Below are 21,895 nucleotides of genomic sequence, written 5' to 3' on the forward strand. Positions count from 1 at the left end.
AAACAGCTGCTAGAATGAGTGTATGGAAGAGAATGTCAATGACCTTCAAAAGACTTTGTTGTCCATTAAACAATCTGATCTGAGCTCTCGTATAGTATTAGTAGAGTGGTGACTTCTTGTCAGAAAGAGATGAACAAATTGGACGAAATTGTGTCATTATTTAAATGACGAAATACAACATATAAAAATAAGCAAAATTATTTATAAACCTTACCATTACATCTACATGAACAGAAAATTATGAGGACAATGCAAGCATGCTTTCATGGATCTTGGTTTGTGTTTTGGCACACACTCACACCACTGTACTGCGGGATTAAAAATCAAGATTTGGAAAGAACGAAGGGCTGGAGGCCAATACCTCATTTATTAAACAGTTATCATTGGCCTCTTCATGCCAGGAGAAATTAAAAACCTGTCAACGCCGGATGTTAGCTCTTCAAGGTGGGGCGCCATTGTCAACATGTTTAGGATTGTTGATTGAAAAATTTAGCAATCCTCAAAATACACTTGGCTTCTTTCTTAAATACAAAGATACAATATGTGTGGATAGTAGCTTCACAAACAAATAACTCGGTTCACCTACACCATCAAAGCAGTGTGAAAATGATTGATTTACGAAGATGTTAAAGCTCATTTTTTAATTACACAGTCATTGCAATAATTTAACAATTTGTTTATAATCGTAGATCGGCATCATTAATTGAACTATTTAAACTGAGCATTGTTTTTGTAAATGTAGTTTATAATCAGACTTTCATTGCTCTCATTAAGCTGCAGGTGCACCAAATTAAGTGTCTAGTGAGTGTACTCATGAGCATCCAAGTCTAATTAGATTTTGTGGACTGTATGCACCAATCAGACTCCCAAGCACTAGCAGCTGTGGTGTCTCTCCTCCATTTGTGAGGTTGAAGTCAGGGTACATGTTTTTATCTCGGCCTCCTCGCTATCTTTAGTCGTAGTTGAGGGCCTAACATTAGCCTATCTGTCATGGAAGCGGATAGTATTTTTAGTGTTGGGGCGGGGGGGTGGTTGAAGCCCAGTGGAAGCAGCTGCTCACACTATCAGTGCCCTCAGAATGCATCTCTCTCTCCCAGGATCCCAGACAATGCCGGTGTCTGACGGACACACTGGTCATTCACTTGTCAAAGCACAGGGACACAAGCAGGAGAAGAAAACTGACCACTGACTTCCCGTCCTTATTAAGTGCAGAAAAGCGAAGAATCTTTCTTCGTAAGGGAAGTAATCAATTAAAGAAGGGCCATAACGTCAGCAGAATTAAAATGTTACCAGTCTAAGAAGGGGGGACCGTCAGGCCCTGCAGCAAACATCTCACAAAAAAGGTAAGTCTAGTTTGTGGTAGCTTGATCTCTAACATTGGAATTAACAACACTCTTAAGTCATAAGTTGCCTAGCATGTGCCCATACTCACCATTCTGAAGCAGGATCTCTGTTACATGGTCAGCTCACTATTCCCTTTTTTTAGACACACTACTTTTCTGAGTCACAGCGCCAACTGAAATTGAAAGACCTATTAAATTGATAAACGTAGAAATAAGCAAACCTGTAAAACTTACATATGTGTTAATTTGCCATTAGATCTTATTTCCTCATTCAACGACAAAAGAGTGACATCATGGACATTTTTGGAGGCGCGCCTCGGGTTTTGGGCTACCCGCGGCCTGTGGTGGTACAATGCGGGGCGGATGCCACTCTCAAGTGCCAAATCGGCGGAGACCCTCATCCTGACGTTATGTGGGAGTGCAAAAACGTCCAGATCATCACTGAAGGACGCTACAAGCTCTCCGAGGAGGGAAAGTTCTACCTGTTGAGCATCAGTGGTGTGAGAGAAATGGATACTGGCCAATACATCTGCAAAGCTAGAAACAGTGTCGGGGAAACCTATGCTGCAGCCTCCCTCAAAGTCGTGGCAAATGACCAGCAACTGGAAGATAATGGCATCAAGCAGCACAAGACAGAAAATGGGCAGGTAAATGGAGTCAGCAAATTGGAGAATGGAGACCACAGGGAAGAGAATGGAACACACAAGTTTGACCAGGAGGTTGACTTGGCATCGAATGATAAACCGAGGTTCCTTATCAAGCCCCTATCGTTGCGAGTGGGCAGAGGAGAGGACGCTGCCTTCTCCTGCAAGGTTTGGGGCACGCCATTGCCAGACGTAGTTTGGGAAAAGGATGCCAAGAAACTGAATGATATCTTTGAGAGCTCTCACTTCTCTATTAGTGTTCAAGACGGAGGATGGTTCCAGCTTAAGGTTTATCGAACGCGCATGCCTGACAAGGGTGTTTACACCTGCAAGGCCACGAACCGCAATGGCGAGGCCCTGGCTGGGGCCGTCCTCCTTGTTGACCCTGTGTCAGAGCAAGAGGACAACAGAAAGTCCAGCCATTGGTCACCAAAACACAGAGGGGGGAAGCTCGGTTTGTCAAAGCTCAGAGAGGAGCCACCGCTCAGTACATCAAAGGTCAAGAAGTTTGTGGTGGCAGAAGGGAAACACGCCAAGTTCCGCTGCTCTGTCACAGGGAAGCCGAAGCCAGAGATAATCTGGAAGAAGGATGGATCGCCCCTTGATCCTGGGAGGCGCCATCTCATATTTGAGGACAGAGAAGGTTATTACACACTGAAGGTTTTGTATTGTAAAGTTCAGGACACAGGACTGTATGCGTGTGTAGCATCCAATGCTCTTGGAAACACTCTCAGTGCCGTTCATCTGTCAGTCAAAGGTAAGATAGAACCAATTTAATACTAATTAATAATGAAGTGTTAAATCAGTTCAATCAGAAAATTGGTCATAATCTGATTCTATAATACACATAATTGGTTGGATTACTTTGTTTCTTTTACTTCAGTGTCTGATTTTCCATCCATGCATTTTTATACCGCTTATCACAGGAAAGCTAGAGCCTATCCCAGCTGCCTTTGAGATGTGGGATACACCTTGGATTGGTCATCTGTCAATCACCGGACTCACATAAAGACAGACAGTCATTCACACTCACTAAGGCCCTATGGGGAATTTTAAGTATTTAACTTAACATACACTGTAGGTTTTGGACTGTCGGAAGGGAGGTAGTGGGTTTACCAGTACACAACTCATGCAAGCACAGGGCAAACTTTTAAACGCCACAGAGATTCAAATCCAAATACATACATGGAAAGGTAAATGTGTTTGGGCACATCCATCCATTTCTCTACCCCAAATTCTGTTCAGTGTCATTGGGGACCTTGCATATCCCATCTGACAAAAAAACATTTTCACTCACATTCACAATTATAAAACCAATACAGTATATATTGTAGGCCCTCCTGTATGCATACTCATTTGGAAAGTTGTACTTCCTCCCACATTCCCAAAAATTTCACGTTTGGTTAATAGAAAAAGGTGTGAATGTGATTGACTGGCAACCATGTAGTCCAGGGTGCACCCCGCGGCCAAAGTCAGCTGCGACATGATAGGGATACAGGCCTCCCCGCTGACTACAGAAAAGGGATGGATATACAGTATGCATGCTCAGAGAGATGGTTAGAGATAGATAGATAGATAGATAGATAGATAGATAGATAGATAGATAGATAGATAGATAGATAGATAGATAGATAGATAGATAGATAGATAGATAGATAGATAGATAGATAGATAGATAGATCGATAGATAGATAGATAGATAGAGATAGACAGACAGACAGACAGACAGACAGACAGACAGACAGACAGACAGACACATTCATTTCCCAAATGTGGCCGTTGAAAGTAAAACAAAATATGGTCCTCTCTTTGCTCTTGAGGCCCACATGTGAGATTTAACCATCCGTTAAAAGATGTGGAGGCAAGGGAAAGCAATGTTGCTGTTCTGGAATGTGAGGTTCCTGATGAGTCAGTCCTGGCCACCTGGTACCGTGAGGATGAAAGACTGATGCCCAGCAGTAAATATGGGATTGAGCAGCAAGGCACTAGGCGAAGACTCACCATCCAAGATGTGGAAATAGACGATGATGGAGTGTATCTCTGCGAGATGCTAGATGGGGCAAAGAGCATAGCAGAGCTGTCGGTCAAAGGTATTCGCCATCAGGTCATCTGATATCTCTGTGAGCATCATCGTGATGATGGCAACCACCTGTATGAATACTCACAAAAACTGTTGCTTTGTCAGGTAAAATCCTACGTAAACTTCCACGAAAGGTTGAGGTGTTGGAGGGTGAGAATGCTGCATTCTGTGTGGAAGTGGAGGACGAAGACATGGAGATCCATTGGTTCAAAAATGGGCTAAAACTGCACGAGACACACCAGACAATCCTTAAATCTTTTGGAAAGACCCACGTTCTTGTCTTTGTCAATGTGGTCCACCAAGACTCAGGGGTGGTGACTTTTGTCACTGGACGATCCAAGACATCATCGCGTCTTAAAGTCAGAGGTATGCTGTCATTTTATGTATTTACACTTTGTTTCTTTTAGGTAATCTTTGTGGTGGCCTGGTGGGGTTTTACAAAATACCTAACAAACCTTTGCAGCGACAAAAGTCTGTTTTCACGTGTGGGTTCATCTGTTCTTACATTTGTTTTTTAATACGTCGACCTGGACTTTGTTATAATGGGTTGATGTTACTAACACATCTTATTGACAATCCAAGCACTTACATTAAAAAAATAATAATAATAATTTCTATAAATCCCTTTTCTTTATAAAAGGCGAACTTTCAAATTTGATTAAATTTGATTGTCTGTGGTTTAATCAGGACCAGATTCAGATTGCTCATGTAGCAATAATGTTTAACGTGAAATACCATTTAACACATCTAAATGCTTATCTCTATATGTTTTATTACATGTGTATGTGTCTGTGTGTGTGTGTGTGTGTTGGGAGTTACTACGTTCCCTTATCTCATGAACAAATGTTGGTAGTCATTGACTTTGCAGGTGTCCCGTTTTATCACCATGGCAGAGATCTACTAGCTCTACTGCTCTTATATTTTGATTGAAAGAAAACCGATGAAAGCATTTTTTTCTGATACAATCACCCATGTTTTTCTTGAAGCCACAAGACACTGCCCACCAATCTGTCCGCTTGGAGTCAAAATGGATCTGGATGGGCCAAATGGCGCTCGGCTATCCTGGGTTCCTGCACCGAACAACCAGACGACTCGTTCCATCTTTGTAGTGGAGAGACAGGAAGTGGGCTCACAAGAGTGGCAGAAATGCTTTACCTCTGAGAAAGCCACCTCCACTGAGATCTACAGTGACAGTATACCGTACGAGGGAGACTATCGCTTCAGAGTGTGCTGCATCAACAAGTATGGCCGCAGTGGCCATGTAGTGTTTCCCAAAGTTATCCATCTGGGTAGGTTGTACTATATTCTGTGGATAAATGAATAAAGCTACGAAATACGACAAAATAATTTGTGAAATCTGATTAGAAATAATGATATTCCTTGCTTTATTTAGTTCCGGGAACAAAGATTTGCAGTCCCCTTCAAGACCTGGAGGTTACAGAAGGAGAGGACGCTGTCTTTTCCATCGTGCTGTCAGCCTCACTAGTTGGTACCTGGTTTTTTAACAGTGCCCAACTGCAAGACGGTGGAAGATACTCGATAAAACAGTCCAAAACCCAGCACACATTGATAATCCATGAGACTCTCACTGCAGAGGGCAAAGCAGAGATCACGTTTATCGCCAACGGGTTGCGAAATTCAGCGGCTCTCGTAGTTAAACGTACGTGAAGCAGTCTAGTGATTATTATTGTCAAACTGAGCCTTAGGTGAATTCCTTATCTCGAGTATGTGCTTGTGTCTTTGCAGCCGCAATCATGAAATTCAGCCCTTTGTTGGAATCTGACAGTACCAAGAGGGTGGAGACTGGTGACGTCATTGTTCTCTACTGCGAAGTATCACATTCTTCAGCTAAAGTATGTTGGTACAAAGATGGTGAGGAGTTACAGGTGAGCGATGGCCTGAACATTCAATCAGATGGGAACATGAGGAGAATTGTGATTCAGTCAGCTGAGAAACATCACGTTGGAGTTTATACGTGCCAGACATCAGGCGATGTCATCACATTCATGGTTGAAGTTGCAGGTGAAGTGTCTGAACAAATGCTATACTTTTTATTGTGAATACTATAACCTATAGTTCATTTCCCGGAGATTAAATTAAAAAATTAAATACACTCTGCACCATCACTATCATTTCTGCGTAGTCCATCGTTGCTGCTTTAATTTTCTTAGGAATTTTACCTGTCTCTCTGTTTTCTCTTTCTGTCCCCTATTAAACCATCCACTGTTTGGTGGCATTACCAAAAAAATCTTAACACAAACTGCAACTTTCCTGTTCTGGCACTATACAATACAAATATCTCATATGCATGACAAAAATGCCAAGCAAGAGAGAGAAAAATGTGCTTTGCAACATCTAACTGGGACCTTAAGATCTTGGCCTTGCTTACAATGATCTTTAAGAGCGATACGTCAGTAAAACATTTCTCCACTGTTGTTCCAGGTCCTCCTGTGGAGTTCATTCCAGGATCTGAGGAAGACCTTCATAAGAACAGCATGGAGCTTGACCCTGTGGTGCTGCTCTGCCATGTCTCCAGAGAGGATGCTCAAGTTATGTGGTAAAAAGACCGTTCAGAATAAACAAGACCAATTAATCTGGTGCACTTTTAGGCGCTGCTATGTTATAATTTTTTTGCTTAATCAAGTTGGCTGTGGGCGGCACGGTGGGTGACTGGTTAGCACGTCGACCTCACAGTTCTGAGGCCTGGGGTTCAAATCCGACCTCGTGTTCTCCCCGTGCCTCCGTGGGTTTTCTCCGGGTACTCCGTTTTCCTCCCGCATCCCAAAAACATGCATGGTTGAACTCAAGTCAAAAAATTACCAGCATGTTGCAATGGAATTGTAGGTTAGCTGTTTAAGAAGTTGATGAGGAAGAAAATGAAATTCAACGATTTTAGCAAATGGCTGCAATATAACAAAGAGTGAAAAATATTAAGGGGGTCTGAATACTTTCCGTACCCACTGTATATATATATATTTATTCACTAATACAATACTGTGGTTGTACTTTGCAGTGATGTTGAACAAATTACACTGGAAGCTATTTTAATACAGTATAGTATTGTATCGTGTTACAGTCCATGCCTACAGTAGTAGGCATGAGAAGGGTCACACTATTAGAAGCCGACATCAGTATGATGAAGCGCAGTTCCACGACCACATTGATCAACATATTTTAAATTACTATATATCAGAGAGGCGGAATGGTGGACGATAATCTGGAACAATGTTGGTTGTGCAAATGTTGCAGATACTCCTCAATCAGTGTGCAAATGGAGCAGATGCTACTCTGGCATGAGTGGCCAGTATTGGTCAACAACAGATATGCAAATAGTGCAGCGTGGTGAGACAACTACAGTGAGTGCACAAGTAATGTATAATTGGCCCCACAGAAATGTGACAACGAACTCAAGTCATAAAATTGCCAGCAGCTTGAAGGTCTCGACGTTGATACAAGGCAGCTGGACAACATGAGGGTCAGCTGTGGCGAAGGATGCTTCCTGAAGTCCACGATCATCTCTACAGTCTTGAGCGTGTTCAGCTCCAGGTTGTGTCGGCCGCACCACAGCTCCAGCCGCTCCGCTTCCTGTCGATATGCAGACTCGTCACCGTCCTTGATGAGGCCGATGACAGTGGTGTCATCTGCAAACTTCAGGAGTTTGACAGTCGGGTTCGCTGAGATGCAGTCGTTCGTGTAGAGAGAGAAGAGCAGCGGAGAGAGGACACAACCTTGGGGCGCCCCAGTGCTGATGCTGCGTGCGGATGAGGTGGCCTCCCCCAGCTTGACCTGCTGTGTCCTGCTCCTCAGAAAGCTGTAAATCCACTGGCAGATGGCAAGTGAGACGCTGAGCTGGAGAAGCTTGGATGAAAGGAGTTCAGGGATGATGGTGTTGAACGCTGAGCTGAAGTCCACGAACAGTATCCTCTCGTAAGTCCCTGCACTGTTGAGGTGTTCTAGGATGAAGTGCAGTCCCATGTTGACTGCATCATCCGCAGACCTGTTCGCTTGGTATGCAAACTGCAGGGGGTCCAGCAGGGGACCTGTGACACTCTTGAGGTGGTCCAGCACGAGACGTTCAAAGGACTTCATATGTCAAGGCGACAGGCCTGTAGTCATTTAGACCCGAGATTGCAGGTTTCTTGGGGACTGGAATGATGATGGAGCGTTTGAAACAGGATGGTACTTCACACAGTTCCAGAGATCTATTGAAGATCTGTGTGAAGACTGGAGCGAGCTGGTCCGCGCAGACTTTGAGGCAGGATGGGAACACATGGTCTGGGCCTGCCGCTTTGTTAATCATTTGTTGTTTGAAGATGCAGTCTCACATCCTGTTCATGGATGGTTAACGCAGAAGTCAGAGGGGTGATTGTGGTCGGGGGTGCGGCCGGGTGGTTGTGGGGTGTGAAAGTGTCCTTTTCAAATCTGCAGTAGAAGGTATTCAAGTTGTGGGCTAGTGTGCTATTGTTCTCAGCTTGGGGGGATCCTTGCTTGTAATTAGTTGGCGATTGGAATGCATGCCAGACTGATTTAGAGTCGTTAGCGCTAAACTGTTTTTCCAACTTTGCTGCATAGTTCCTCTTTGCAATGTTAATTTATTTAGTCAATTGGTTTCTAGCTCGATTATACGTGGCCCTGTCCCCGCTCTGATATGCGTCCTCCTTAGCTTGGCGAAGCTGCTCAAGTTTAGCAGTGAACCACAGCTTGTTGTTGTTGAATGTGCAAAATGATTTTGTTGGTACACACACATCTTCACAGAAACTGATATAGGATGTAACAGTCTCCGTATGTTCATCCAGGCTGCCAGCTGAATTTTCAAAGACACTCCAGTCTGTGCAGTCTAAGCATCTTTGAAGTTCCATCTTTGCTTCATTGGTCCACTTTTTCACTGTTTTCACTGTAGGATTCGCGCATTTAAGTTCTTGCCTGTACGTCGGTATTAAGTGAATTAAGCAGTGATCAGATGAGCCCAGGGCTGCACGAGGTATAGCATGGTATGCGTTTTTTAGCATAGTGTAGCAGTGGTCTAAAATGTTATTTTTCCTGGTAGGACAGTCGATGTGCTGCTTGTATTTAGGGAGTTCGTGCTTGAGTTTAGCTTTGTTAAAGTCCCCGAGGATAATGAGAGGTGAGTCCGGGTGTTTTTTTTTCAATTTCGTTGACTTGTTCGGCGAGCGTTAGCAGTGCGGTGTTCGTGTTAGCTTGAGGCGGAATGTAGACGGCAGCCAGGATGAATGATGCGAACTCACGCGGCGAGTAGAATGGCTTACAGTTCAAAAACAGCGACTCCAAATGCGGGCTGCAGTGTGTGCTGAGCTCTGTGATGTCCGTACACCATTTTTCGTTGATATAGAAGCATATCCCACCACCCTTTGTTTTCCCCGATGATTCCATGTCGCGGTCTGCTCGATGAATATCTGTGTCCTCTCTTGCGGAGTTTCACCTGAATGCCGGCTCGCTTCCCTCTGTGGCGCCATTTCCGCCTCCATGCGCCAAAAACCGCGGACGCTGCCCCGGTAAGTAACTCAGGGAAAAAACTGAGCAGATTTGCGAAAGTTGGTGAAAGAAAGTCCGGAGTAGCCTCCTTGATGGTTAGCAAGTCTCCCCTTGTGTAAGTGAGTCGTGTAATGTCTCCAAAGATGAACGAAAAACACAAAAACAAAAACAATACTAGAGAGCGTGTTACCGAGGAGACCACACTGGTTGGCACCATCTTGGATTGAGGGGGAAAAATAACTTAAATGATTTTAGCTAATGACTGCAATATAACAAAGAGTGAAAAAATTAAGGGGTTCTGAATACTTTCCATACCCACTGTAAGTCTGTACCTGGTATGGTCTGGTACAGGTACAAGGACGGTTGTGAAATTGAACCCAGTGACAACATCACTCTACAGGCAGAGGGAACCCTAAGAAGGCTGATTATCCGCTCTGCTGAAACCTCTGATGCGGGCAGCTACACCTGCCAAGCGGAAAACAACAGCATGGAGTTCTCTGTCAATGTCAGAGGTGTGTTGCAGGGGGGAAAAAATAGTGTGACACGGAAAGAAAAAAGTTATTTTTTTCAAACAACAACAAACTAATTTCAGTAATTCTCCACAGAACCCCCAGTGATGATTGTGGACCCTAAAGATGATATCATGATTGAGTGCTACATTTCGGAAGACATTCACATGCAGTGCGAGTTGTCCCGCTCAGGTGGAAAGGTGCAGTGGTTCAAGAATGGTGAGGAGGTGGAGGAGGGAGGCAATATCCAGCTGACAAGAGAGGGTCCCTACAGACGGCTGACCATCCTCTGCAGCAAGGTGGAGGATGGGGGGGAGTATATCTGCGAGACAAATGGGGACTCTGTATTCTTTCAACTGATAGTCACAAGTAAAAACTGAAATTTGACTTAACAGTAGACATATACTGCATGATTAATATGTAGGTTCCATGTTCGTTATGCATATTTTCTTTATGCACCAGAGCCTCCTGTACGAATCATTTCCCCCACTGATTCAGAGCTTAAAATCACCCACGTGGCGTCCACCGAGCTCCAGCTCAGCTGTAAGATGTCATGTTCTGACGCTCATGTCACATGGTACAAAGACAGTCTGGAGGTAGAGGAGGGTCCAAACCTCATACTGGAAGTGGATGGGGCAGAACGTCGGCTGGTTATTCCTGTGGCCTCCATAAAGGATGTGGGAGAGTTTGTATGTGAGACTGAACATGACTCTGTTGCCTTCATGGTGACTATTAAAGGTAGGAATTAAGGTAGCTGTTTAACCCAAAGATACTCATGTAAAATGTTAATTAATGTAGATTTTATTTTGTTCATTTAGAGCAACCAGTGGTGCTTTCCCGTCCTACAAACACATCAGGGAAGGTGGAGTGTTTAGCAGGGAAGACAGTCGTACTGGAGGTCAAGGCATCACGCCTCAATACAGAAGTGAAGTGGCTGCTAAATGGCCAAGAAATAGAGGGGAGTAATTTTGTGACCATCACGAAGAATGGATTACTCCGTCGTCTTGAAATCCACTCTCCTTCTCCAGCGGATTCTGGCACATATAGCTGCGATGCTGTCGATGACAAGCTTGACTTTCAGGTCACAATTTCAGGTATGGCATCTAGTCAGCTTTAAGTATTGAACGATTGTTTATTTTTTATTAATGCAACTTGTTTTATGTGTAATTCTGCAACCTCAGAGCCGCCAGTGAATATCTTAAAGAAGTCTGAGATTGACACAAACCTCAAAGTTCTGAGGTCTGATGACATTGTGCTGGAATGTGAGCTCTCCAGAGGCAATGCCAAAACCAAATGGTACAAGGATGGCTGTCGTATTGAGTGCGACGGAAGATTCTGTGAGGAGGAGGAAGGTGCTTTTCGCTCTCTTGTCATTCTCAATGCTGAGCTCAGAGACTCCGGAGAATACTTTCTGGATGCTGAAGACGATAACATCACCTTCCAGGTTACAGTTCAAGGTAGAATTTAATTTACTGAAGCAAATCAAGGCATCACATTTGTAAAAATAAACTTACAACCTTTTCTCTGCCTCAGAACCTCCAGTGACCATTGTGGGCAACTCTAAAGACGCTGACTTCCAGGAGATGGCAGCAGGCGATGACCTAATCCTGGCTTGTGAGGTGTCCCATGAAAATGCTCCTGTCCAGTGGTACTGCAATGACAAGCTGCTTGTCAATGACTCCCGCACCAATATACAATGCTACGGCACTCTGAGGAAAATCATCATTTCAAATGTTCAATCTTCGGATTCCGGAAAGTATATATGTGATGCAGTAGACGACAAGATGATCAGTATTGTTAGGATTCAAGGTAAAGCCATTCCCTCGCGTACTTGGTCCATTGCAGGTCATACAGTATAGGGAACTAACTTACTCTTTTCTGGTTTTCTTAAAGAACCTCTGGTGACATTCCTCAGTAAGGAAGATGACATTGTTGTGACTGGCTATGAGGCAGAAAGTGTGACCTTGTCCAGCTTTGTGTCCAAGGAGAGCGCTCTGGTGCGCTGGCTAAAAGACTGGACACCGGTTGAAGGTGAGCGCTTTCAGGCACGCATGGAAAGTCATAGGCGTACCCTCACCATCGCACCTTTAAGACGCTCGGATGCTGGCGAGTACACCTGTGACGTCCACACAGACCAAATTCACTTCAGCCTGCTCGTAAAAGGTACAAATCATTTTTGTTACGACATTGGACACTATAATGTGGAATCTCAGAGTAAAAATAAATCATTTAAATCTATGATTTGCAGGAATGAGAATAAAGTTTGTAAGGCCAATGCAAGACACTGTGGCCCATGCTGACGGAATGGTGACCCTTCGCTGTGAAGTGTGCAAGCCCAAAGCAGACGTGCAGTGGTTGAAGAATGGTGTGGAGGTGGTTCCAAACAGGAGGGTATCCATTCGAGCAGATGGAGTCGAGCGATGCTTGACTATACATCGTTTGACAAGAGAAGATTCAGGGGAGTACGCCTGCGAGTCCAGAGATGACCGCACGGTGGCGAGACTTGCTGTAAAGAGTAAGCATTCCTTCATGTTTCCATTGTACCCAGAGGTGGGTAGAGTAGCCCAATATTGTACTCGAGTAAAAGTACTGTTACTTTAGAATAACATGAATCAAGTAAAAGTAAAAAGTAGTCCTCCAAATAATTCCTTACGTAAGAGCAAGTGAAAAAAAACTAATCAAGTACTATGTAACTAGTGAGTAACTTCTGATTTATTCTTTAAATCAGAGCATGAATGGCAAATAAAATAAAATGTGTACAACTCAACAGATTTATTTTTGTATCTTTTTGAGATGGGAGGTAAAAATAAACAACTGAAAATAACTTGAATGTGATTGACTTGGACCTGACGTTTAACTTGCTGCCTTCTTGGCCAGGTCAACATTGCAAAAGAGATGCTCTGTTTTAAATGGTATTTTACCTGGTTAAATAAAGTTTAAATAAAATAAGTGGAAATAAATTTAGTTGTACAAGGATACACTCCCTCTTATAACTGACGTGGCTGTGTTCAGAAGTAACAGATCACATTCAAACTCATGTTCAATGGGAGTCCCCACAAACACCCACACACCTGCCACCATTTCAATTTTAAGTGGAAAAAAACAACACTTGCATTGGGCTTCACAGACACATTATTTTCTTTATCCACTAAAATGACTGAATGAAGATGTGAGAGAGAGAGAAAGAGAGAGAGAGAGAACAAGATCCATGTTTTACAGTTACTTGTGACAATAAAATAGTACTAATGTTGCCATATGCACAGCCAAAACAACAGCAAAAACATCTGCAACATACCGCAAAATGTTTTCTCAAGTTAGAAGTGGGCTGAAATTTCCATGTTTGGGCAGTGACAAAATTACTCTGCATGTTAAAGCTGTTGTTTTCCATAGTCTGTAATGTCAACACGAGTCACGGGCGGCTGTCACGACTCACTTTGATTGGCCCGCGAAGCCCGATAGTAGACTTTGTGTGCGGACAAACACTTTTTTGTGTTGTTTGATTGGAAAATAAAAAAAATCACTATGGTAATCACGGTGGATTGGAGCAACAGCGCCCGATGCGCAAGTCGAAAATGAAAGTCTAAAATTAGATTGAGCATTGATAAATGAGGCGGCACGGTGGGTGACTGGTTAGAGCCTCTGCCTCACAGTTCTGAGGACCGGGGTTCAATCCCCAGCCCCGCCTGTGTGGAGTTTGCATGTTCTCCCCGTGCCTGTGTGGGTTTTCTCCGGGCACTCCGGTTTCCTCCCACATCCCAGAAACATGCATGGAAGGTTAATTGACAACTCTAAATTGCCCGTTGGTGTGAATGTGAGTGCAAATAGTTGTTTGTTTAATGTGCCCTGCGATTGGCTGGCAAACAATTCATGGTGTACCCCGCCTCCTGCCCGATGATAGCAGAAAATGGGTGGATGCATGGATGGAGTGATAAATTAAAGTAGCGAATGAATAAAAGCAGCGAACAAATAAAAGTACCATTTCTTCTTAACATAAATACCTAGTAAGTAAAAAGTATAATTAATTTAAAAAAAATTCAATTCATAAAAAGTACAATTTATCCAAAATGTTACTTGAGTAAATGTAACAGAGTAAATGTAACACGTTCCTACCCACCTCTGATTGTACCTCAAATTTAGTACATGATTCGTACACATTGTTCTGTCACCTCAGTGCCCCGGGTGGTTGAGTTCCTGACTGAGCTTCAAAACACCACTGTTCTAGAAGGAGAAGATGCTACCTTTAAATGTATGGTTTCACCCGAGGATGTGCAGTTGGTCTGGTTCATGGACAATGAGATGATCAACTCCAGTGACCATGTCCAGGTCGCACAGAATGGTCTGTGCCACACTTTAGTGATAAAAAAGTGCCACATGTTGGACTGTTCCAAAATCACAGCTGAAGCTGAAGGAACAACAAGCAAAGCTAGCCTCAGAGTCCAAGGTATATGTATTGGAAGCAAAATGAGACTATGAGCTACTTTTCCCCCCTGAAATATCTAAATTGGCTTGCATGATTTTGATGTCTCCATCCTCCATGTTCAGAGGCTCAGGTCATGTTTACAAAGAAAATGGATGCTGTCATGGCAGAAGAATTTGGTGATGCCACCCTGGAGACAGAGATCAGCCTTGAGACAGGCGAGGTGCAGTGGATGAGACAGGGCGTGGTTATCCAGGCCGGGCCTCGATATTCACTCAACCAGAATGAATGTAAACGCAGTCTGACCATCTACAATCTAAATCTGTCAGACCGCGGAACCTACCGTTGTGAGACTCTGCATGACAGAACCCAGGTCAAACTAAATGTAGAGCGTAAGTGGTCAAGTGAAATGTTGTCAGGGTACAGGAACATTTCCAGACTTTTGAAAAAAAAAATAATAATAAATTCCTCATTCTACCTTCTCGTCAAATGTAGCCCGTAAAATCTCCATCCGTAAAGGCCTGACAGACCAGGAAACCTTAGAACGTGAGACGGCATCCTTTGAGGTGGAGTTGTCCCACACTGATGTGCAGGGCAATTGGCAGAAGGGTGGTATCCGGGTGAAGCCAAACAACCAGTTCAGGGTGAGTACCAATGGGCGAGTCCATGGCCTCACCCTTTCCAACCTCACCCTGGAGGACACAGGTACCATTGCCTTTTCAGCAGAAGGGGTGCGCACGACTGCCAGGCTCACAGTCAAAGGTAACAAGAGTATTTTCTGTTTCCACTGTTTTCTGTATAACTGATTGATAACATTAACAGAGACTCCAGTTACCATCCTCAAAGCTCTGGTTGATGTCCATGTGGAAGAAGAATTTCCTGCCACTCTGGAGTGCGAATTATCTCGACAAAACATTGAAGTCAGATGGTTCAAGGTATTTTGAATATGGAATGAACTTTAAAATAGACAAAACATAAGAGCTACCTACAGTTCAACCCAGATGTTTGCATACACTAAGTAAAAAGACTCCTACGCTTTTTGTTCTCACTGTCTGACACAAAATCTGACTAAACTTTCCGTTTTGGGTCAATTAGGCTTACCAAAATTATTTGCAAAATGCCAGAATAATGAAGAAATGATTTTTTTAAAGACAATTTTTAACAAAGACAAACTTTTTTCACAGTGAGAAGTTTACACACATTTCGTTAGTATTTGGTAACATTGCCTTTCAACTGTATTCATCCATCCATCCATTTTCTGAGCCGCTTGAGATACAAAAATAAATCTGTTGAGTTGTACACATTAGGGTCGCGGGCGTGCTGGATCCTATCCCAGCTGTCATCAGGCAGGAGACGGGGTACACCCTGAACTGGTTGCCAGCCAATCGCAGGGCACATACAAAACAAAAAACCATTCGCACTCACAGTCACACCTACGGGCAATTTAGAGTCTCCAATTAATGCATGTTTTTGGGATGTGGGAGGAAACCGGAGTGTCCGGAGAAAACCCACGCAGGCACGGGGAGAACATGCAAACTCCACACAGGCGGGGACGGGGATTGAACCCATAAATTTTCATTAGGATTTCAATCAGGGCTTTTTGAGGGCCACTCCAAAACATTGATTTTGTTATACTTAATCCACTTTGGCAGTATTGTGTGTGTGTGGTTTTTTTTTTTCGTTTTTTTTTTTTAAACCTGTCTTGCTCGGTTGCTAGGTCATGCAGAATGTTGGATCTCTATGTCTTTTATGCCGGAACAGTTTTTCTGTGCCACGGTGGAGTTAAGGTCTTTGTCCCTTTGCACATTTGCAAACTGTAATTTTTCTTTTTTGTTTCTTTTAGAGTAATGGCTTCTACCTGGCAAAGTGGCTTTTCAGTCCATGTCTGGACAGAACTCATTTCACTGTGGATAATAACACACTCCTACCAGCTTCAGCCAGCACCTCCACAAGGTCTTTTGGTTTTGTATTTGGTTGATATGCACATTTCGGACAAAAGCACTTTCCTCTCTGGGACCCCAAACCCGTCTCCTTCTTTGGCAGTATGATGGCTGGCCATTTCCATGATGTTTATATTTGAGTATAATAGTTTGAATAAATGAGCATGGAACCTTCAGGCATCTGGAAATTGCACCCAAGGATGAAGTAGAATTGTGCAAGTCCACAATTCTATTATTGATATCTTGGCTGATTTCTTTTGACTTTCCCATAATGTTACACACAGGTGTGCCTTCAAATACATCCACAGGTGTCTCTCTAAGTTACTCAGATGTTGTCAATAAACCTGTCAGAAGCCTCCGAAGACATGACATCATCTGGATTCATCTGGATTTTCCCAAATTGTTTAAAGGCATAGTACCGGTCATCTTACTGTATGTAAACTTCTGACTGAAGAATTGTCGAAATAATCCTTCTCATTATTTAGACTTTTAGCAAATATAAATAATTTTGGTAATCCTAATTGACCTAAAACAGGTATATTTTAGTCTGATGTCATGTCAGACAGTGAGAATAAAATGTATCTTTTTATATAATACATGTAAAAAAAACCTCTGATTTCAACTGTATGTCCATCTTCATTGATGAATCAGAGCGGGACTGAGCTGAAGCCAGGCAAGAACTGTCGGATCTATTCCATGGGGCGAAACAAGTTCTGTCAGATCCTGCAGTGCTCTCTGGCGGACTCTGGCATCTACACCTGTGACGTGGGGGAAAGCAGCACTTCTTGTACACTGGAGGTTTATGGTGAGAGTCTGAAAAAAAAAATTACAAGCATATATATTCATTATGAAAGTTTCCTCTGATCCAATCCTGTTTATGTCACGCAAAGAGCATGAGCTGAAGATTCTGCAGGATCTGGAGGACCTTTACATTCAGGAAGATCAGAATGCAGTCTTTATGTGTGAGGTTTCCCTGAATGATGTGAACGGAGAGTGGTATAAGGATGGCCACAAGATCCGGCCCACCAGCACCATCAAGACCCGCACAGAAGGTCATTTTACACCACATACGTTATTGTTGATATCTATGAAAATTACAATTATTCCTTCCATCCACTTAGCCTGTTTAATTTATATTCCAGGTGTAATATGGTGAAAGGTGACATACACCATGGACTAATCTATCAAAGGACTCGCATAAAAGCCTCTTTCACACTGCTAATGACAGTGGGAAACTCAAAATCTGACCAAGAATATTCATCTTAATTATAGTCAAAACTAATAAGACTCATCTCTAGAGCTCGGTCTCACCATTTAAATTCCCAATCGCTTTTCACAATGACAGCAACAAATGTATAGCGAATCACAATCAAATCGTTACTCCTTGTACTATTCCAAAATAAAGACAGGTCATTGTCCAACAAATGAAAACTCCAATTTGATTATTTGAAAACTATCTATATCCCCTGGTTAAGTCATGTTTGCAATTTTTTGGGGTCGCAGATTTTGTCACAACACTATAAAAGACAGCTGACGAACTTTGGCTGGTGCAAGCAACCGCTTTCCTCGCCAGAAAAGGCCATTGCCAAAATGCTTCTTTTTAGTTTAAAATGTCTTACTTGAACAAGGATTCCTCACTGCATCGTGGCCGTAGTCTGTTTTAAGACAGTCTCTGTCCCATAAAATGCTGGAATCCACACTGGCTGGCTTTTGCTTTGACTATGACAACTAGTTGGCTTAGCTGCTAGTTAGCAGTAGCAGGCTAGCTCTTGTCAATCATCTGCCACGCTGTGTTGAATGAATCTTGCATAACTTTATCTAATTCATCTGCCACGGTCGCAGTCTGTCATGAAGATCCATGCAGTTCCTCACAGGCATCGGATGGTTCCTCAAAGATTATCATCTCGGGGATAGAATTGCTGTACCTGAGACAACTGATCTCTGTGAAACATGGCTACAACTGCGCATATGCGCAGTAAGTCAAAATGGCGGTGGAAGTAAGACAAAAGCATTGCAGCGCTCGTCATCATAAAATACGTACTTTGATTCATTTTATTCAAATGCGATACTTATGATTCAGGATTCATGTTTTAATTGGGATTCGCTCATCACTCCGAAATCCCACTGATTTGTTCGTAGCAATACTCATGTTAAAAAGTTAGTTTTTTTTTACATTTTCACTTGTTTCAAACTATTTTTTTATTTGAAATAAGTATAAAAATAAAATAAAATCTCTGACGTAAGAAAAAATACTTGCTCCACTGGCAATTTTTTTCTACGTATTTAAAGTAAAAATTAGCTTGAAACAAGCAAAAAGAGTCTTAAAACAACTTTACTTTTTAGATGATGAGTTCAGTAATAAGATTAGTTTTGAGACTTTTTACTAAAAATAAAACATATTCTTGGTACGATTTTGAGGTTTTGCAGTGTGGACATACTACTGCTCAGTCACAGTCTATGACTGACTAGTATGTCTCGATCACAGTGGCTCAACCAGTCACAATCGCTGTGAGTCTGGTGCATTAAGTGGGAAACTGTCCTATGCAAAAGTTAGATATGTCAACCACTATATTGCAACTTGACACGAGGCAATGACATCTTTCATTCTTCTCTTTCAGGGACCAAACACTTCCTGCTGATGTGCAACGTCAAAGCTGAGGATGCTGGAGAAATACGCTTTGTAAGCAGAGACGTTGAATCTACTGCTTATCTCGAAGTAGAAGGTACAACTCCCAGGATAGTCCTCTGTGGTTTGGAAGGTCAATATCTTAAGAATGTCTCGTCTTGCTACAGAACTCCCGGCATCCATTGTCAAACCGTTGCGGGACAGGACAGCATTGGAGAAACACCGCGTCATCCTGGAGTGCACCGTTTCCTCCGCTCGCTGTAGTGCTACCTGGTACCGCGGCAAGGAGAGGCTTGTCCCCTCTGATCGAGTGGATCTCGTCGTCGACGGTTGCTCCCATAAACTTGTGATCCAGCAGGTGGCGCTGGACGATGAGGACATCTATAGTATTGAGGTTGGGGTGCATACCTCCAAAGCCAAACTCATGGTGGAAGGTAAGAACAGTGAACCGATTAATTCCATATATGTTACATCACGTTTGCTATGTATTTTTTTGTTGTTGTTGTCAATAATAACAAACAAGAATATATTCTTCATGTGCAGCCCAAGAACTTGTGGTGGTGCGGGAGCTAGAGGACGTGGAAGTAGCCGAGAATGAACCAGCAGTTTTCCAGTGCGAGGTGTCTGTAGCTATCAGTAGAACCCCGGTTTGGACGCTGAACGGCGAGAACATTCAGCCTGGGCCCTCTGTGCGCCTGGAAAACCACGGCACTGTGCACAAACTCACGCTGAAGGACACCAGTGTGGACTTGAGTGGTGTGGTTAAGTTCAGTGTAGGCAAAGCAAAGAGCAGCGCCAGTCTCAGTGTGAGAGAATGCAAATGATCTGAAACTTGAAGCCGGCCTCGATTTGCTTGATTTTATTTAACAGTCACACTTTTTACCTGCCCTATTTCAAGTTGACGCTATTAAACAGAGGTGGAAGTCAGTCACATACAGTATATGCAAGTCATAGATGTCAAGTCTTAACCTTCGAGTTGCAAGCAAGTCCCAAGTTACTGTGGCAAAAAAAAATAAATAAATAAATAAATAACAATAAAAAAGGCCAAGTAGAGACACCACTAAATTTCAAGCAAGTTGAGTCAAGTCATTACTTTGGTTAAGCAAGTCAGAAATCAAGTTATACAATCTTGCTCACTCACAATATATATTCGCACATTAGCCACTTTGCATGTACTGTAGTTATCTGTAGTCCTACTAACACTTCTAACAATGGTAGTTTTTTAAATTGTCCCTACCAATCTGTATTGTCTATTAATTTATTGTCTTCACAATTAAACCCATACCGGACATAAAGCTACTGTAAGTTAATTTTATTTGACCAGCTATTGGTGAGCTACATTGTCACATTAATGCCGCTTACCTGTTCTTGTGTTTTATTGTGATAGATGAAGTTAGATGTCATCGTTGTCTCTTACTGTATCTTTGAGTTGCAAGCTTTACTCATTTTCTCAATTTAATGAAAAATCCAGATTTACTTATCTTTGGATCGCCCTCCATGATATTTGTTTCATGTGGTGGTCTGTAGTCTGCCTCATAACATACTGATGGGTTGTCAGTTGTGCACACTACAGAAAAAAACAACTAAACTTGTTTGCATGACAGTGTGCTATTTTGTTCTTGTAAGAAACAAAATAGCACACTGTCATGCAAACCAGGTAAAATGTAAACAGACAAGACTCGTCAATTTTCATGAATAGGCCTACAAATCAGGTCTTTCATAAGTTTAAGCCAAGCAAGTTTAACAAATTGCAACAGCAGCGTGCATGACCTCTTGTCACGGGTGATTCTAGGATCAGAGGTTTGGGTTTCTGAGCTGCCTGGCCAGCCAATTACAATCCCATCCCCACATTTGTGAAAGACAAGCGGATAACTAAAGCAACTAAACCATAAAATCTTGTAAAGGTTATTTAAATGTTGAGCCACAGTAAAATAGGAATGTATTGGAATTGTAAACATACCGTAACCCCGATTTCTGGGGGAAGATCACTCAATTGATATAGCAGCTCCTCAATATAAATATTAACAGTATGCATGTTTTTGGAGCAAACCAACCCTCAATAGTGAGGACCAAAAATTAGACCTGGCACTTATTTGACTTTTATTGCTGCTCCGATAACTTTGTTGCTAAAATATTCTGTTTCAAAAAAGTATTTTAAATACACTTCTCTTGCTTGTTAAAAAAAAAGAAAAAAGTGAAATTTTAAGGGTGCAGGGACTCATTTTAGGGGTGCTTCAGCACCCACAAAATGGGCTAGAACTATGCCTTGTGTCCTAAATAAGGTCACAGGAGAGGTGGAACCTATCCCAACTGACTGAAGATGCAAGTTACATGAAGATGATTCACAGTACCTGCATACCATTTCGAGCAGGGGTCACCAACAACGGGATCCCAGGCACCAGATAGTCCCCCAGGGACAGCTTGAGTAGCCAGGGGCCTGTTCTAAAACTAGCTCACCAATGATGCCCCATTGTGATTTCTTAAGAGCGATGCAGAGGTGATCATTTGAAAATGTAAACACTTGCAGAGATTAATAGAAATTGGTCTTTTCATAGTTATTTCTTCTTTAAAATTAAATCATTAACATGATCAGTCTTAACATACAATAGATGAATAGCAGTGATTTCAATAATAATAAAGGTAATTTCAGCAAATGTGATATTTCTGAAGGGTATATTAAACTGGTAGCCCTGTGACTTTGCATAAATCAGTTCCCAAGAAGCAGCTTTCAGCTTCAAAAGGTTGGTGACCCTATTATGATGCTAATGTGAATGCGTTTGAAATGTGGGAATTAACCCTATTCCCGGAAAACCTGAACATGCAGGCGGAGAACATCCAAACTC

The 21,895-nt window shown here is 42.6% G+C and overlaps 1 protein-coding gene across 1 annotated transcript; it reads left to right on the forward strand.

Annotated features, from left to right (window-relative positions):
• Positions 1-1,636: 1,636 nt before the first annotated feature.
• On the forward strand, positions 1,637-20,380 carry obsl1a (obscurin like cytoskeletal adaptor 1a). Its single transcript, XM_061677942.1, has 22 exons — positions 1,637-2,744; positions 3,808-4,077; positions 4,173-4,433; positions 5,054-5,356; positions 5,461-5,727; positions 5,814-6,089; positions 6,510-6,624; positions 9,912-10,072; positions 10,166-10,438; positions 10,532-10,807; positions 10,888-11,163; positions 11,251-11,526; positions 11,603-11,878; positions 14,241-14,510; positions 14,612-14,878; positions 14,982-15,248; positions 15,309-15,421; positions 17,078-17,231; positions 17,317-17,478; positions 19,045-19,149; positions 19,220-19,486; positions 19,596-20,380. Exons 1-22 carry the CDS (start codon positions 1,637-1,639, stop codon positions 19,874-19,876), a joined length of 6,024 nt encoding a protein of 2,007 aa, XP_061533926.1. The 3' UTR covers positions 19,877-20,380.
• The last annotated feature ends 1,515 nt before the right edge of the window (positions 20,381-21,895 follow it).

This window comes from Phycodurus eques, chromosome 1 (genome assembly GCF_024500275.1).
Source record: "Phycodurus eques isolate BA_2022a chromosome 1, UOR_Pequ_1.1, whole genome shotgun sequence".
NCBI lineage: Eukaryota > Metazoa > Chordata > Actinopteri > Syngnathiformes > Syngnathidae > Phycodurus > Phycodurus eques.

What these genes read in the sequence shown, in the direction of transcription:
- obsl1a (XM_061677942.1), top strand. Translation starts at nt 1,637, where the DNA reads ATGGACATTTTTGGAGGCGCGCCTCGGGTTTTGGGCTACCCGCGGCCT. An exon ending in TGCTTATCTCGAAGTAGAAG is followed by an intron (nt 19,150 to 19,219) that starts GTACAACTCCCA and finishes GTCTTGCTACAG; the next exon opens with AACTCCCGGCATCCATTGTC. An exon ending in AGCCAAACTCATGGTGGAAG is followed by an intron (nt 19,487 to 19,595) that starts GTAAGAACAGTG and finishes CTTCATGTGCAG; the next exon opens with CCCAAGAACTTGTGGTGGTG.